At 46.6% G+C, this 17,821-nt stretch overlaps 2 protein-coding genes across 2 annotated transcripts in view; one reads left to right on the top strand and one right to left on the bottom strand.

Annotated features, from left to right (window-relative positions):
• The window catches only part of LOC143961807 (NACHT, LRR and PYD domains-containing protein 3-like), a 114,969-nt gene extending 98,298 nt beyond the window's left edge, over nucleotides 1-16,671 (top strand). The window contains exon 11 of the transcript XR_013270560.1: nucleotides 16,538-16,671. The gene's annotated coding sequence lies outside the window, so the exon portion shown is untranslated. The remainder of the gene's footprint in view (nucleotides 1-16,537) is intronic.
• LOC143961809 (E3 ubiquitin/ISG15 ligase TRIM25-like) lies at nucleotides 14,785-16,688 on the bottom strand. The gene has a single exon (XM_077471140.1). It carries the CDS (start codon nucleotides 16,686-16,688, stop codon nucleotides 15,105-15,107), a length of 1,584 nt encoding a protein of 527 aa, XP_077327266.1. The 3' UTR covers nucleotides 14,785-15,104.
• Between the last annotated feature and the right edge of the window lie 1,133 nt (nucleotides 16,689-17,821).

Below are 17,821 nucleotides of genomic sequence, written 5' to 3'. Positions count from 1 at the left end.
TGTTTGGCTATTCACCAAACACCTGAATTTACAGTGTGTTCATCCCCCATGAACACCCTGCAATGCACTGAGCGCTGCACAGGAACGGGGCTGGAAAGCCGGCTGCAGTGTCCTTCACACCAAGTGACCCATCAGCTGTCAATGGGTTTCCCCACTGACAGCTGAATAAAAAAAAGGAAAAAATTGCATTATATGCAAGTACTTGGCCATAAAAGGGGTATGGGGGTCTGGGTACTGCCCTAGGGGACATGTATCAATAATAAAAAAAAAACAATAGATTTTTCAGGAGCAGTGATTTTAATGATGCTTAAAGTGCAACAATGAAAATGAAAAATCCCTTTAAATATTGTGCCTGGGGTGACCCCCTTAATGTGCCTGTAGAGTGGCGTATTTGTAGCATGTGCAGAACATGTTACAGCAAAACTGACATTTCTGAAGTAAAAAAAATTCTATTAAAAATGACTTGCGGTTACAATTGTCGACACCCAACTTAAAAAAAAAAGAAAGAAAAAAAATGTCATGGGGTTTAAAAAAAAAATTGGCGTGGGGTCCCCCAAAAAATCCATACCAGACTCTTATCCAAGCATGCAACCTGGCAGGTCAGGATGGGGGGGGTTGAGCGTGCACCCCCCTCCTGAACCATTCCAGGCCACATGCCCTCAACATGGGGGGGGGGTGGGTGCTTTGGGGCAGGGGAGGCTCTTCCTGACAACCCTGTCCTGTGGTTTTTGGGGTATGCGGGTGGGGGGACTTATCAGAATCTGGAAGCCCCCTTTATAAAGGGAGCCCCCAGATCCCACGACCCCTATGTGAATGGGTATCGGGTACATCATAACCCTACCCATTCACCAAAAAAGAAGGAAAAACAGGAGGATCGTTTTTTGACAAATCCTTTATTTAAAAAAAGTGTCCCCCAAAGTAAATCCACTGTCAATCACAACGCCCGACAGACCCCGAAAAATATAGGATAAAAACACTTCCGCTTTCTGGGAAGCCTCCCACTGACTGCTCGCCCTGCAGGTGAACGGCTCTTATGTAGGCAGGGGGCACGGCCACTTGGGTACAGCGGTTGGTGGCAGAGCCATCTTTAATATTGATTGGACCCTTGGCAAAAAATTTCTTGGGGCCCCCTCCTCCCCATGCAGTTTCGCTCTCCACCTGCTCTGAGACATAAATAGCAGCTAGACTAAAAATATGTTTACTGAATCAGAACGGGCAGCGACTAGTTGCCAGAGGTTACAGTTTATCATTACCACTCACTGGCTGGTTGCTAGAGGTTACAGCACATTATTTCTGCTTACTGATTGGTTGCTAGAAGTTACAGCACATAATCTCCTCACTGCCTGCACACTATGAACTGGGGAATTGAGGGTACTCATTAATAGACAGAAAACTCCTAGTGATCCTAGGGCTCCTGGGATCAGTGGCAGTGCTGGCGGGGGAGGGGAGGGTGTAATCAATGGCAACGTTGATTTATTTTTTATTTTTTACCGACTACCTATATAAAAGAGGAGTTCCAACACTGGCCACCAATGTAATGTGGATTTACACTGACCACTAATGTAATAGAAGCAGTCACAGTAACCACCAATGTAAGGAGGGATTTACACTGACCACCAATGAAGGGGGACATTCACACTGGCCACTAGTGTGGATGTAAGAATTCTACACCAAGCCCCAATGTAACTGAGACATTTAGCCTGCGTTCACATTTGTCTGTATTGGTAACGCATGCAAAATCGCTTTCCTGACACCACAGAAACGTGTTGGCCTTTAGCACAGCAGTGCCATTAATTGTTTTTGTGTGATTTTGAAAAAGGGTTTGGGATTTTCTTCCACATTTGGCTGCCCTACATGCTACCTACATCTTTATCCACCCTGTCAGTACACCTTCGCATCCTTAAACCCCTGCTAACCTCTGCACCCCAAACCATCCCCCATCCTCTCCACTCCAACACTCCACCCCTTCAACTCTACCTGCCTCCTCTGCTCATCTTTGCACCCACCTTCCTTACCTCTATACATCCCCTCCTTGCACACCTGTGCACCCCAAACTGTAATTCCTTCTCTGCCCACATCTGCACACCCCACACTACCTTCCATCTCACTAATTTGCTTAACTTTGCAGAACATGCTGATTGTAGGCTTAATGACCACAGTTGGCAGGACTTTCAAGCATGCCTCATTATCTCCCCAGTGGACAGCATTTAGTATAGGTGATGGTGGGTAGGGATGAGCCGAACCCCCGGTTCGGTTCGCACCAGAACTTTTCAAACGGACCGCAAATTCGTACGAACTTTAGAACTCCATTGAAGTCCTGGCTCCTGCCCCAGGGGACATGGGTCAATGCCTAAAATGTTGTGAAAAACTGCAGTTTTTTTCGGGAGCACTGATTTTAATGACGAATAAAGTGAAAAAAAAAGTGAAATATTCCTTTAACCACTTAAGGACCGCCTCACGCCGATATACGTCGGCAGAATGGCATGGCTGGACACAATCACTTGGCGGTACGTCATTCTTTAAGTGCCCAGCCGTGGGTCTTTAAGTGGTAGCCGTGGGTCGGGAGCGCGCTGCTGGCGGCGCACTCCCGACCCGGTCCTGTGGTCCGCGACCGTGGCCTTGGGACCAGCGGACCCGATCGCCACTGGTGTCCCGCGATCGGGTCACAGAGCTGAAGAACGAGGAGAGGTCTGTGTAAACAAACCTCTCCCCGTGCTTCCCTGTATGGCTGCCACCGATCGTCTCTTCCCTTTTATAGGGAAGGACGATCAGTGACGTCACATGCCAGGCCACGCCCCCTACAATAAAAAAAAACACATAACGTCACACATAACACCTACACTGCCCCCTAGTGGTTAACTCCTTCACTGCCAGTGTCATTTACACAGGAATCAGTGTATTTATATAGCATTAAAAAGAAAGAAAAATCACGCTACAGTAATGTGATAAAACAGAAAAATCAATTCACATCAGTGCTGCAGTTCTATTATATACCAAAAATATATATTAGGAAAATAAAAAACAAAAGAACCACGCTCTTCTCAAAAAAACCCCAAAGCTTGAACACACACCTTCCCCCAGAGACTACAGTCTCAGCCGGGAAGCTATATATGAAAAGGGAGGTATAAAGTATAACCCAATTGTGCATTTATGATAGATGCAAAACTCCACTAGCCTCCTATAGTAAACATTTTCAATCGTGAATTGAAATTATGCAAAATAGAAAAAATAAATAAAATGCAAAATGTGAAAAACCTGTGGATAAAAAAAAACACATGATAATAAATAATCAAATTTGTCGCGTATAACAGTCCTCAAGAAAAAGGCCCATCTGTGACACACACATTAAAAATGCGAAACACCACATGTCAATTGAAGTGTTCAAAGGTAATGGTTCTTTACTTCATATTCCAAATCGTGAAGTGTACCAGAGTGCACCACCACCAGAGGCCAAAATGGCTCCTTACCAAATATCACAAGTTGATTCGCATATCAGAAGTGAAGACAGACTGTACACCCTCCTTAATCCTCCAAACACCACAATTCAGTAGAATCACCGTTCAATATCATAGACTCCAATTCATATGTGGTAAGTAATCCACCATAAGAGAGAAAAAAAAAAAAAACGCTCCAATAGTGTAAAATCGCTTATTTAATAAAAATATAACTCATAAAATAACACTTACAAACATGCAGCAAGATATGGCTTTTCAAGTGGGAAGCATCGGCCGTACGCTCATCTCCACCGGCCTATCCTTTTCCAAATGGTATGGATCTCAACTCTCACCCGTGCCCCGAGACGACGTGACATTTCACAAAACGCGTAGGGCAGCGTGACGCACTGTTTTTGCTTTGAGAGTTGAGATCCATACCATTTGGAAAAGTATAGGCTGGTGGAGATGTGCGTACGGCCGATGCTTCCCACTTGAAAAGCCATATCTTGTTGCATGTTTGTAAGTGTTATTATATGAGTTATATTTTTATTAAATAAGCGATTTTACACTATTGGAGCGTTTTTTTTTTCTCCCTTATGGTGGATCACTTACCACATATGAATTGGAGTCTATGATATTGAACGGTGATTCTAAAGAATTGTGGCGATTGGAGGATTGAGGAGGGTGTACAGTCTGTCTTCACTTCTGATATGCGAATCAACTTGTGATATTTGGTAAGGAGCCATTTTGGCCTCTGGTGGTGGTGCACTCTGGTACACTTCATGAATTGGAATATGAAGTAAAGAACCATTCCCTTTGAACACTTCAATTGACATGTGGTGTTTCGCATTTTTAATGTGTGTGTCACAGATGGACCTTTTTCTTGAGGACTGTTATACGCGACAAATTTGATTATTTATTTTCGTGTGTTTTTTTTATTCACAGGTTTTTCACATTTTGCATTTTATTTATTTTTTCTATTATTTTGCAGAATTTCAATTCACGATGAATATGTTTACTATAGGAGGCTAATGGAGTTTTGCATCTATCATAAATGCACAATTGGGTTATACTTTATACCTCCTTTTTCATATATAGCTTCCCGGCTGAGACTGTAGTCTCTGGGGGAAGGTGTGTGTTCATGCTTTGGGTTTGTTTTTTTTTGAGAAGAGCGCGGTTCTTTTGTTTTTTATTTTTTATTTGTATAGCATTGATTTCTGTATAAATGACAATGGTCCCAAAAGTGTGTCAAAAATGTCTGATTTGTCCGCCATAATGTTGCAGTCACAATAAAAATCGCTGATCGCCGCCATTACTAGTAAAAAAAAAAAAATTAACAAAAATGCTATAAAACTATCCCCTATTTTGTAAACGCTATAACTTTTGCACAAACCAATCAATAATCGCTAATTGCGATTTTTTTTAACCAAAAATATGTAGAAGAAGAATACGTATCGGCCTAAACGGAGGAAAAAAACATTTTATTTATATATTTTTTGGGGATATTTATTATAGCAAAAAGTAAAAAATATTGAACTTTTTTCAAAATTGTCGCTCTATTTTTGTTTATAGCGCAAAAAAATAAAAACCGCAGAGGTGATCAAATACGACCAAAAGAAAGCGCTATTTGTGGGAAAAAAAGTATGCCAATTTTGTTTGGGAGCCACATCGCATGACAACGTAATTGTCAGTTAAAGCGATGCAGTGCCGAATCGCAAAAAGGGGCTTGGTCCTTTGGCTGCAAATTGGTCCGGGGCTTAAGTGGTTAAATATCGTGCCTGGAGGGTGTCTATAGTAGTAGCCCTGTGAAGTGGCATGTGTTTCCCGTGTTTAGAACAGTCCCTGCACAAAATGACATTTAATGAAAAAAAAAGTAATTTAAAACTGCTTGCGGTTTTAATGTATTATCTGGTTTCGGCAATATGGATGAAAATCATTGAGAAAAATGGCATGGGTAGCCCCCTGCCCATTACCAGCCCCTATGGGTCTTGTACGGATATTAAGGGGAACCCCGTATCCATATTAAAAAAAGGAAAGACGTGAGGCCCCCAGGCCCTATATACTCAGAACAGCAGTATACAGGCGGTGCAAACAAGACAGGGACTGTGTAGGTTTGTTGTGTTAAGTAGAATCTGTTTGTAATTTTGAACTGGTACATTTTTAAAGTGTAGCTCCAGTCAAAAAATCTATTTTTAAGCTTTTTGGAAACCATAGGGAAGGGTTATCACCCCTGTATAATTTGTTTTGCCGTCCGTCTTTTTTCATCTCACTTCCTGTTGTCTCCTTCCGTTTGCAAGTAGGAGACGTTTGTAAGTTGGATGTTTGAAAGTAGGGGCCTGCCCTATATGCTCTGCAGAAATGGCGGAACAAGGTGTTGGTGTTGCCACAACATTGTAAGCCCTCAAAGTGACTCTTGGTGGGCGCTGGAGCGCCCTGCTGTGAACGATTATATCAAGAATTGTAATTACATGCCATTGTTGAACAGTGGTAGAAAAATTGGGCCTTTAGTGGTTGTGGTGCTGGTGCCACAACACTAAGTCCTCACAGTTACTCTCGGTGGGCACAGGAATGGGCCCTGCTGTGAAATATTATATTAAGAATTGTAATTACATGCCCCTTTTAAACAGGGGCTGAAAAATTATTGGGCCTTAGGCACTGGTGCTGGTGCCACCACACTGCAACCTCTCCCATATACTCTAGTTGTAGTGCAGGAATGAGCCCTGCTGCAAAGCATTGCATCAAAAATTGTAATTAAATGCCCCTGTTAAACAGGGGCAGAAAAATTGGGCTGGTGGCATCACCCAGAACCAAAAATGTTCTTCCAACATATCAGCGGAGGAGGAAAAGGATAGACAATCAACATAACAGGACAGTCACTCAGCATCAGCATTGTCTTGAAAGGATGTGATATTTAAAAAAAAAAAATATTCGGTTACATCAGCTTCAGGTGCTTGGTAGCTGTGGGTGATCCAAGACTGATTCATCTTTATGAAGGTCAGTCAGTGGACAGGTGCACCCTGTGATCGGTAACAAAGCCACCAGCAGCACTAAAGGTGCGTTCTGAAAGAACGCTGGATGCAGGACAGGCCAGTAGCTCAATTGCATACTGTGCAAGCTCTGGCCAGTGATCCATCCTCAAGACCCAGTAAGCCAGAGGATTTTCGGTGGGAAAGGTGTCCAAGTCTGATCATGCCCACTGGCGTGGGGAGAAAAAAACCGAGCTCCCCTGACCCTGTCCTGGTGCCGTAGTCGCACAGGTACTCATTGATGGCCCTCTGCTGCATATGCAGCCGCTGCAGCATGGCCAATGTTGAGTTCCACCTGGTGGGCATGTCACATATATGGCGGTTCTTGGACAGGTTCAACTCCTTTTGGAGTTCAGCCAGCCGAGCACAGGCATTAAATGATCAGCGGAAATGCACAAAGACTTTCCTGGCCTGCTTCAGGACATCCTGTAAGCCCGGGTACCTGCCCAAGAACTGCTGCACCACCAGGTTAAGGACATGAGCCACACAGGGCACATGGGTCAGTTGTCCCTGTCGGAGGGTGGAGAGGAGGTTGGTGCCATTGTCGCAAACCACCAATCCTGGCTTAAGCTGGCGTGGCGTCAACCACCTCTCAGCCTGCCCCTGCAGAGCTGACAAAATATCTGCCCCAGTGTGGCTCCTGTCCCCCAAACAAACCAGCGCAAGCAGGGCATGGCATAGTTTTGCTTGCATAGCCCCTTGACCGCCTGTGGAGCACCGCTGGTTCAGAGGACAGAGCACTGGAAGAGGCCTTGGAGGAAGAAGAAGAGGAGGGGGTGGAGGAGAGAGGTGTGTCACAACCAACCTCCAACACTACTGTACTTTGTCCTGCATCCTTCCCAGCTGCCCGAAGAGTGACCCAATGGGCCGTGAAAGACAGGTAACGTCCCTGTCCATGCCTGCTGGACCATGAGTCAGCGGTAACATGCACCTTACTGCTGACCGCCCTGTCCAGCGAGGCAAGGACATTGCCTTCCACATGCCGGTAGAGGGCCGGAATCGCCTTCTGTGAGAAAAAGTGGCGTTTGGGGACCTGCCACTGAGGAACCACACATTGTACAAACTCACGGAAGGGGGCTGAGTCTACCAACTGAAAAGGCAGCAGTTGAAGTTCTAGCAATTTAGCCAAGCTAGCATTCAACCGCTGGGCATGTGGATGGCTGGGAGTGAACTTCTTTCGCCGGTCCAGCAGCTGGGGCAGGGACATTTGCCTGCTATAATAGGACGTGGGTGTACTGCTAGCAGAGTGCCCAGAAGCACTTGGCTGCGACACACCTAATTCTACACCTTCATTCCTCTCAGAGCAGGTTTCAGAGAGGACTGAAGGTCTAGTGGGGTTGGAGATGCCAGCTGATGAGGAGCAAGGAGAGGTCCGCTTTGTTCTTTGGTGTGGGTCTTTGAGGTACGCTTGCCAACGAGCTGCATGGCAGGTCAACATATGTCTGGTCAAGCATGTGGTGCCCAAGCGGCTGATGTTTTGGCAACGCGAGATACGCTTGAAACATATGTTGCAAATAGCAGCGGTGCGATCTGATGCACTCGTCTCAAAAAAGCCCACACCAAAGAACTTTTACAATAACGCGCAGAGGCAGCGCCCTGCACAGGCGGAGCTCTGCGGTGTGATTCAGTCGGTGTGCTGCCCCTAAGCTGGCCCCCGGAGGGCATCCTGCCTCGTTGGACATGTGCCTCCTCCTCCTCTCTCCTACCAGGCACCCACGTGGAGTCAGTGCTCTCATCATCCCCTCCCTCTTCATCGCTGGAGCAAACCTGGCAGTATGCTGCAGCTTGTGGAACATGACTGCCAGATTGCTGTCCTTCTTGAGCATCCCCTCTCTCTGCATTCACGCTACTGCCTTCCTCTAGCTGAGTATCATCATCAGAGCCTACAAAACACTGGGTATCCTCCTGGAGCATGTACTCAACACTGTGCTCAAAGAGTTCAGGAGACTCCTCAGGAGGACATGGTGGGTCTAGGGAAGGAGTCACTGATGATGACATTGAGAGGAGGGAAGACGATGCATTGGCATGCTGCTTTGCTAGTACCCTGAGTCTGGGTGAGAGAGGATGAGGAGGATGAAGAGGGCTTGGTCATCCACTCTACCAAGTCGTTGGCATGTTGCGGCTCAACATGTCCAGCTGCCGAAAAGAAGGACAAGTGTGTCCCATGGCCAGCACTGTTGTCTCTAGACACAGAGCCTGCTTGCCCTCTTTTATCGGCTAGCGCCTGTCTGCCTCTCCTTGCTGGCCTTCCAGACATGGTAATGACCTGAAGGGAGATGGGAAAACCAGCAGTTGGGTAGTGTATATTGTGCTGGAGGCACACACAACACCCACTAACTCCTGCAGATGGCTCAATTAGAGAAGAGCTATGTAGGTGGATATAACGGTGTATACTGTGGTCAGGGCACGCAGAATCTCCTACAACTGACTGCAAGCTCTATTTAAAAAGAGCAAGATAGTTAGCTATATAGGTGGATACAGCAGTGTATACTGGGTTCAGCGCATGCAGATAGCACGCAGAATCTCCTACAACTGACTGCAAGCTCTATTAAAAAATAGAAATATAGCTAGCTATATAGGTGGATATAGCGGTGTATACTGCGGTCAAGGCACGCACACAACAACCACTACAGAAGAGCAAGAACGCAAAATTGGCCAATAACAATCGGTGTATACCGTGTTGAAGGTACACAGAACACCCACTAACTCCTACAGACGCCAACACACTACACAAGGCCGCCGCGCTGGCAGCCTTATATAGTGCGGGCGTGTACTACACAGCCTGAACTATGATTGGCCACAGGCATCCTGCCTGTGGCCAATCATGGCTCTGCTTGCTGCCAGCGCTGTGATTGGCCAAGCATGCGGGGTCACAGTGCATGCTTGGCCAATCATGAGCCAGCAATGCACTGCGCATTGTGGGCTGTGAGCGCCACACGAATTTGGCGCGAACAGCCGATGTTCGAGTCGAACGTATGTTCGACTCGAACATGAAGCTCATTCCTAATCAAGACATTGCCGATGCGCAGCCACTCTTGGCATTGGATCAGGAAGAGGAGGTAGCAACAACCGCCACTCAGCAGTCTGATGACAGTACCCAGATCAGCCCAAGGAGGAGGTTGGTCCCCGCTGTTGCTGCCTACTCCGAGATCTCTAATTATAGTGGTGGGGAAGGTGACGTCGATGATGACGTGTCTAGTGATGTCACGTGGGTGCCCACAAGAGAGGAAGAGGAGGGGAGTTTAGAGGGAGATATGGACCAGCCGATAGGGAGGAGAAGCAGGAAGAACTTACATTACACAGGAGGGACAAAGCAGACTGCTAATGTATCAGGAGCGAGGCATCAACCATGTACGGTCACATCTGGCGCTCCCAGGACGTCGGCACATGGCTCTGCAGTGTGGGCTTTTTTTTTTTTTTTTTTTTTTAACGTGACCGCTGCTGACAATAGTGTTGCCATCTGCAATCAACGCATAAGTCGCGGTAAGCCCAACACTCACCTAGGGACGACCGCCCTAAAGCACATGAGCTGCCATCACCGAGCCCAGTGGGAGCAACGGAACACACAAAGCCACACTCCGGGCTCTCACCGTCCAGCCTCGTCTTCTACTTCTCCTCTCTCCTCACAATTGTCCTCCACTCCACCTTCCATCACGCCATCCTCACGTTTTTTCTGGAAAAAGGCAGGCTTCCGTGGGACAAACGTTTGAGCGTAAAAAAATGATGAGGCCGGATAACCCTCTTGCCCAACGGTTGACGGCTGACTTGTCAGAAATGATAGCCCGCCAACTACTGCCATATAAACTGGTGGACTCGGAGGCCTTTCGAAAATTTGTGGCCATTGGACCACCACAATGGAAGGTCCCAGGAAGGAAGTATTTCTCAGAGAAGGGCATCCCAGAGCTATATGGCCATGTTCAGTGGCAAGTGAATGTATCTCTAGCACACAGTGTCGGTGCCAAGATACATCTTACCACAGACACGTGGTCTAGCCAACACGGGCAGGGAAGGTATATCACTTTTACTGCCCACTGGGTGAACCTTCTGACGGCCGTCAAGCATGTAACCCGTGGCACCCATGTAGATTTGGTTTTACCGCCACGGATTGCATGCAGGCCTGGCTCTTCTCCTCCTCCATCCTCCTCCCTCTCCTCCTCGGCTGACTCCTTTTCCGCTGCTAGCTTCTCTTCCTCTGCGCCGCCCAAGCCCCCCAGGACCTATTCGACATGCCAGGTGAGACGTTGCCATGCTGTGCTGTGTTTGTTGTGCCTGGAAGCCAAGAGCCACACTGGCCCTGCACTCCTTTCAGCTTTGCATTCACAGTCGATCAGTGGCCAACACTGCTCAATTTGACAGTTGGTAAAGTGGTGTGTGACAACGGTGCCAATCTGCTTAGCACATTGAAACAGGGCAAGATTACGCACGTGCCATGCATGGCACACATCTTAAACTTGGTTGTGCAGCGATTCGTTGTCAAATACCCTGGGGTCCAGGACATCCTGCGGCAAGCAAGGAAAATCTCGGCCCATTTCATAAGATCTTACACGGCCATGGCTCTCCTTGCTGACATTCAGCGGCGACACAATCTGCCGGTTAGACGTCTTATTTGCGATTGGAACTCAACCTTCTATATGCTTGATAGGCTTCTCCAGCAGAAACGTGCAGTTAATGTCTACTTGTACGAACTCTGCGGCAGAACAGGTTCTGGGGAGCTTGTTTTTTTCACCGCGCCAGTGGTGTGTGCGACGCATGCAGACTTCTGCGGCCATTTGAGGAGATCACCAAACTGGTCAGTCGCAGCCATGGCGCCATCAGTGACATGGTACCTTATGCCTTTTTTATGGAGCGTGCATTGCGTCCTGTCATTGATCAAGCCGTGGAGAAGCAGGAAGATGAATTCGCAATGCTGGATGAATTCCCAGGGGGGCTACTCAGACAAGTCAACAACAGGAGTCAGAGGAGGATGGTGCCGGGGTGGATGAGGAGGAGCAAGAAGAGCATGCTTTAAACCTTTCTGGGATCCCTGTTGTTGTCCGTGGATGGCGAGAGGAGAACGAGGAGGACAACAATTATCCTGGATGATTAGCAGGAGCCAGGCCACCACACCACTTCCAGTTTAGTGCAAATGGGGGCCTTCATGCTCCACTGTTTTAACAGGGACCCCCGTATAAAAAGCATAAAGGTCAAGGACCAGTACTGGGTGGCAACGTACTTAGACCCCCAGTACAAACAAAATGGTGGAAATGTTACCACCGTCACAGAGGGCTGTTAGAATGGAGCACTTCCAGGCCTTGCATAGAGAAATGCTGCATTCTGCTTTTGCGTGCACTGGCAGAGGAATTCCCACTCCCAGAGAAGGAGTTGCGGGTACCAATCCAACAGCGCCTGCAAGAAGAGGGCGGTTTGAAGAGGTGTCTTCTGATATGAGGTCATTCTTTCAGCCGACCCATCGACAGGTGTCATCCGGATCCAGCATCAGGGAACGCCTAGACCGACAGGTGTCCGACTACATCAGGTTAACGGCCGATGTGGACGCTCTGAGGAGTGATGAACCCCTGGACTTCTGGGTGGGCAGGCTTGACCCCTGGCCAGAGCTTGCCCAATTTTCACTGGAACCGTTGGCTTGCCCCTCGTCCAGTGTCCTGTCCGAAAGGACGTTCAGCACAGCAGGGGGGATAGTGACCGATAAGCGCACTCGCCTAGCTCACGACAGTGTTAACTACCTCACATTTCTAAAAATGAATGAGGCATGGATCTCAGAGGAATTCAACACGTGACCAGTAGACCATGTATATCTCTATAAACAATTTATTTAATCAAGCACACAGACCTTTTTTCTACCTTTGGCTCTCTTCCTTGTACAAAAAAAAGCACACCGTACTATATGCCCGTACCCTCCTGTTTGAAGAGGTTGAGCGGTGTCATTTTTGGGGCCCAGCAGCGAGTTGCTGGTATCAGTGCTTCTGTCAGTGCTCTCTATCTCGGTGCTGGTGTGGTGTCAGTGCTTTCCATCTCGGTGCTGGTGTCAGTGCTCTCTATCTCGGTGCTGGTGATCATCTCCTGCACCCTCTTCATAGCCTACCCTGACCTTTCCTCTCCTCCATTGCCTTCATGCGCTCCTGAGTTCTGAATTGTCAAAATTTCACAGATTAAAAAAAAAGAATGCTCGTAGTTGTCGATCCCAGATTCACTTCATACTTTTGTTATGTCAGTGACCATGTGGTGGGACTATGTGTGCACAGCTAGTAAGTATTTTTTGGCTGAAAATAGGACCTGTAGGTTTTTAAGGTTCGCCTGCCATTGAAGTCAATGGGGCCCGCCGCAAACTTTGCGGTTCGTGAACTTTTGGCCGCATTTGCAAAATGTCCCATCCATCTCTAATTAGCAGACCGGTGTGTGATTGCTTTAGGTTGGTCTGGGCTCTTCAGGTTGCAAGTTTTATTGCTTCCTCCTGTTTTCTGGAGATTTCCAGAACAGAGGGTGGAAAAATCAAATGAGCACTGAGCAGCCTGAATATGTATGCAGCTCCAGCCAATCCCTTGGTAGGTGTGCCCAGATGGTGGTTGGGGAGTGCATAAATAGTTTGGAGCCCCAGAGAGCAGAGATTTTTTCTAGGAGGAGAGGTTCTCAGTAAGAGGGCTACAAGCCCTTCCTGACCACTCTGTTCAAGATTCTGCCTTGCTCACGAGGTCCCAGCTGTACTTAGCTGGGGAGCCCATCTTTCTACAAGTTCTTTGGGTGCCAAAGAGGGGTGCCACTGAGGATCACATTTGGGAGCTTTACATAGAAGTATGCATGCTTGAATCTGAGGGGAAAAATGCAAGCCCTAAGGGAGAAAGATCTTAGCGACTGTGCTTTTGTTAACCCCTTTTACACTGCAATAAACTGTTAAAAAGGCAACCCCTTGACTGTTTGAGCCAAAAAAGTTGAAGTTGCTGTGTGTCTGGCTGCTGCTATACAGAGAGGGATGGCCAGGGGACACAAATCAGCAGCTCTTACAGGGGAAATGCTACATATGATAGGTAGTCAGGAAATTAAATGTGCAAGGTATGCTCCTTGAAATCCTGAAGGTGTTCCTAAGATTTTGAGCCCCTCTATGCATCTAGGCTATGAAAAAGTCTGGTATCCCCATACGCAGAAGGCAAACAGAATAGGTTTTGGAGTGTAATGCTAAGCATGCCTATATTGTGTATGAAAAATAACTTGTTAAAATTGCAAAAAAAAAACACAACAATTCTAGAAAAAATTTCCCCGAAAATTTGATCAAAAAAAAAAATAAAATAAAAACTTGCCATGCCTCTTACTAAATACCTTGGACTGTCTACTTTCCACAAGGAATCATTTGGGGGATATTTGCACTGTTCTGGCATTTTAAGGGCCTCAAGAAATGAGATTGGCTGTCAGTACATCAGGGCCAGTTTTCAAATACTGTACATATCCCATAGTTTGTAGACTCCATAACTTTCACACGGACTAAATAATATGCACCGATTTGGGGTATTTTTTACCAAAAAAAAAAAAATGTAGCCGAATAAATGTTGTTCAATAATTTATTTGCAAAATTTTACAATTAGAAACAAAAAACATAAAAAAAGCAAACAAAAAACAAAACAATACTATCACAAAAGATTGGGTAGACTTATTCCTGCTCATGTTTTCTGCAAGAGATTTCCCAGAATTCTGTCCTGTATTAAGGAGACGTGTATTTCCAGCACTAAATACTGTCGACATGATAGAAAATGAGGAATAAAATAGTCACTGGTTATCCCCTTTGCAGGGCCAGGACAAGGGATGGGCAGGAGGGAAAGTGGCCATGGGTGCAATAGTTTACTGGGTGTAGGACCCTCTAAGCTTGCACATCATAAACGGGGGTGGGGGGGTGCAGTTTGGCATCTTTGCCCTGGGCGCTGGGTGACCTTGTTCCAGCACTGCCCCTTTGTGATAGCTTTTGACAGGTGTTCTTTATGGAGAGATCACCCTCCAATGTTTCGACTGACCTCCAGAGGGCAGAGGAGAATCTCTAAAACTGGAAGTGATGAAATCATTATCACTTGCGGATTAATTTGTCCCAAACGAGATTGCAGAACTGATGTTCCTCCATCTCTTAAGCGTGATGCGGTCTTGGCCACTTACTAATGTCCAAGCTCCCAAGAAGGCTGGGAGAGCTGCAGTAGTTGGGGGGGGGGGGGGGGGTTGCATCCATTTACAGTGTTATAAAAGTGATCAGACACTGAAACACCAAACACAGCTGAGCAGTCATGATCTTGGTATAACCTCTTGTGGACAGGCCTATAAAATAAATATACACCAATATATATACATACACACACACATAAAAAACACAATGAGCAGAAAGGGACATAAGGCATCTGTCATAACAGAATTATGGGGGGCTGCCATTGCTGAACTCTCCCTTTGAGAATGCTACTTCCCTGGCTGTCTTGTCTATGCTTTGTATTGAATAGCCTTCCAGTGTTGGACACAGAACAAGTACAAAGCAAGGTAACGAGCATTTTCATAAGGAGACCTGCAATGGCAGCCCTCTTACTTCTCCCAGGAGTCACCATTTCCTCCAAGCATTGGCGGAACAATGGATCAATTCCACCACCCATCCTTGTGATGTCATCAAACTCTGGCGGAGTTCTCACATCTCTGTATTCCCCTCACACGTCTTTAAACAACCTCCCAATACACCAAACAGAGCATGGAGGGGCTCAGTGAAGGTGGTGGTGAAGGTGTGGAGGTGTCGGATCGGGTCACACAGATCATAAAAGGAGATCCGCCCGGCCTCATAATCCAGATATATCCTGACTCTGTTACTGGAGGGATGGGTGGGTAAATGGGTCAATTTACTGTTCTGTATCACCCCATACTGATCATCATACCTCCCCAACCCCCAGGACTTGTTATTCCTTCCAATCTCCGACTGCCTTCCTCTTCTGGCTATACTGGGGTAACACATCCCCACTTTCCAGAATTGTGATCCCCCAACATCCACTTCCCAGTAATGTCTCCCTGAGGAGAAACTCCGACTGCTCATCACCTGAGGATAATATTGGAATCTCTCTGGTGTTTCTGGGTGATTCTGGTTTATACTTAACCAGGATACAGTTTTCCTGTCATCTGATAAATGCAGAGTATTATGAGATGTGTTTATATCCAGTAATACATCTATAACTCCCTGTATATAGAAGTATACATTTACCTCTGTTATTATATCAGATAAACCTGTGTGTAAGACCCCCGCCACATCCAGACCCCCTCCATCATGGAGGAGCTCCACATGTCTCTCTCTGTCCTCATTATCTCCATCCTCAGTATCACACAAGTCACCTGTGTCTGATTCCTGTAAGACAGTCAGTGGATCCGTCACGTTACACAGCTCCTCAATGTGACGCAACTTCTTGGACAGCTCCTCCTTCTTTATTTCCAGATCCCGGATAAAGATAGAGACCTGTTCTGCGTGCCTGGAGATGTCCCTCAGGACTCTCTCCTCCAGGTCTTCCAGATGTTTCCTGAGATCTCTAAACAGGGCAGTGACTCTCTCGATGTCACCAGCTTCTTCTTCTTCTTCTTCTTCTTCTTCTACTTTCCTCCTGTGTTCCTGCAGACTCTGGACTCTTTCCTCCATCTCCTCTCTCTTTGTTAGAAGTTTCTGCAGAACATTCCTCAGTGTCGCCTTCTTCTTCTCAGAAGCCTCATCCAGTGACTCCATCTTATGTCCTTTATGTCCTCCAATCACACAACAATATACACAGATACAGGTCTTATCCTCAGTGCAGTAATACTCCAGGATCTTCTTATGGACGGAGCATTTCCTGCTCTCCATGGACAAGGTGGGGTCACATAAGACGTGTTCTGGGGACTTTTTGTGGACTCTCAGGTGTTTATCACACAGAGAAACCTCACAGTGCAGACAGGATCTAACAGCAGGTACAGGAGAGTCCACACAGTGAGAACAGAAGACCCCGGACTCCTCCTGATCTGGCTGAGCAGACAGGAAATTATCCACTATGTTACTCAATGTTATGTTCCTGTGCAGTGCAGGACGACGTTTGAACCTTTTTCTACATACAGGACAGAAGTAACCTCCGGACTCCTGTTTATCCAGCACACGATCCATACAGAACCGGCAGAAGTTGTGTCCACATCTCAGCATTACAGGATCGGTATAAATGTTCAGACAGACGGAACATTCCAGCTCAGCTAGCAGATCAGTAAACGCCATCGCTGACAGCAGACAAAATGAAAATCTCCAATAGATTTTCGAGATTCTCAAAAGTGGTTTCATGGACCTTTGAACATTGCTGTAAGGGAAATAAAAAAAAGTTTAAAAAGACATGGTTGGTTGTTCTTACAGGACAGACACAAACATAAACATGACATTTCTTTCTATAGTAAGGTGTCGATTTATCACACTTTTTTCCACCCCCCAACTCATCTCTATAGAATGCACCTTTCTGGTCAGTTTAGGGGAACTTGCCTCTTGGCCATCCAGAACCTCACTTCCACCCTCCCCAGTATCACAATGTAATATTGGGTTTATCTTTATTACTAATCATTTTATTGATAACAGGTTACCCTACTTAACCTTTCAAACTCTTGGAATGCGGTGCAAAAATTCAACAACTCACAAAATACGTATAATCCAGACATTTACTTCACTTGTGTAGCCCTCCATTGGGGGTTATGGGAAATGGCCAAGCAGGCTGGGGTGTTAAACCTGTAGGTAACTAGAAGGCCTAGAACCTTCACCAAGTGGAAGGGGGGGGGGGGGGGTTATAATAAAGTCGGCAGTGCTTCCACCCCAGACAGGGCCTCTGAACAGAGGAGGTTTCCTTCCTGGGAAATTAACCAGTAATTCAAGTGTAGTGGGACCCCTGTAGGAGCCAGCAATTGTAAAGGTCGCCGAGTTATTTCCCCCACAACTGCCAGGCACATTTGGGCATTTACTGCTTCAGCTCAATAAACAGTCCAGGGTTGGTGTCTTGATGTTTTAATAAAGGATTGAACTGAAATGAGGGGGAGAATTAGTGAGGGCACTAAACTTTCTGTGTATCAGATGGTGGACGGGTTCTGCAATAACAACATTAAGGAGGTTTACCCTTCCTCGGTGAACAGTCCAAGCAACAGCTCCTTTACTATGCTCTTCAGGACAAAGCTCCTTGGCAAACACACATCTGACTTTCAAGCACACAAGAGGGGTGGCAGGAACACTTATGCCATGTACACATGATCGGAAATTCGGCCAGCAAAAGACAGAGAAGTGCTTTTGGTTGGAAAATGCGACCGGGTGTACGCTCCATCTGACTTTTGCTGGCCAAATTCCAGCCAGCAAAAGATTGAGAGCAGGTTCTCAAT

This window comes from Lithobates pipiens, unplaced genomic scaffold (assembly GCF_037356315.1).
Source record: "Lithobates pipiens isolate NorthernLeopardFrog02 unplaced genomic scaffold, aLitPip1_a1.2 Scaffold_8, whole genome shotgun sequence".
NCBI lineage: Eukaryota > Metazoa > Chordata > Amphibia > Anura > Ranidae > Lithobates > Lithobates pipiens.
This window is presented reverse-complemented; position numbering and strand designations above follow the sequence as displayed.

Excerpts from the sequence above, each read along its gene's own strand:
- LOC143961809 (XM_077471140.1), bottom strand. The coding sequence starts at position 16,688 with ATGGCGTTTACTGATCTGCTAGCTGAGCTGGAATGTTCCGTCTGTCTG.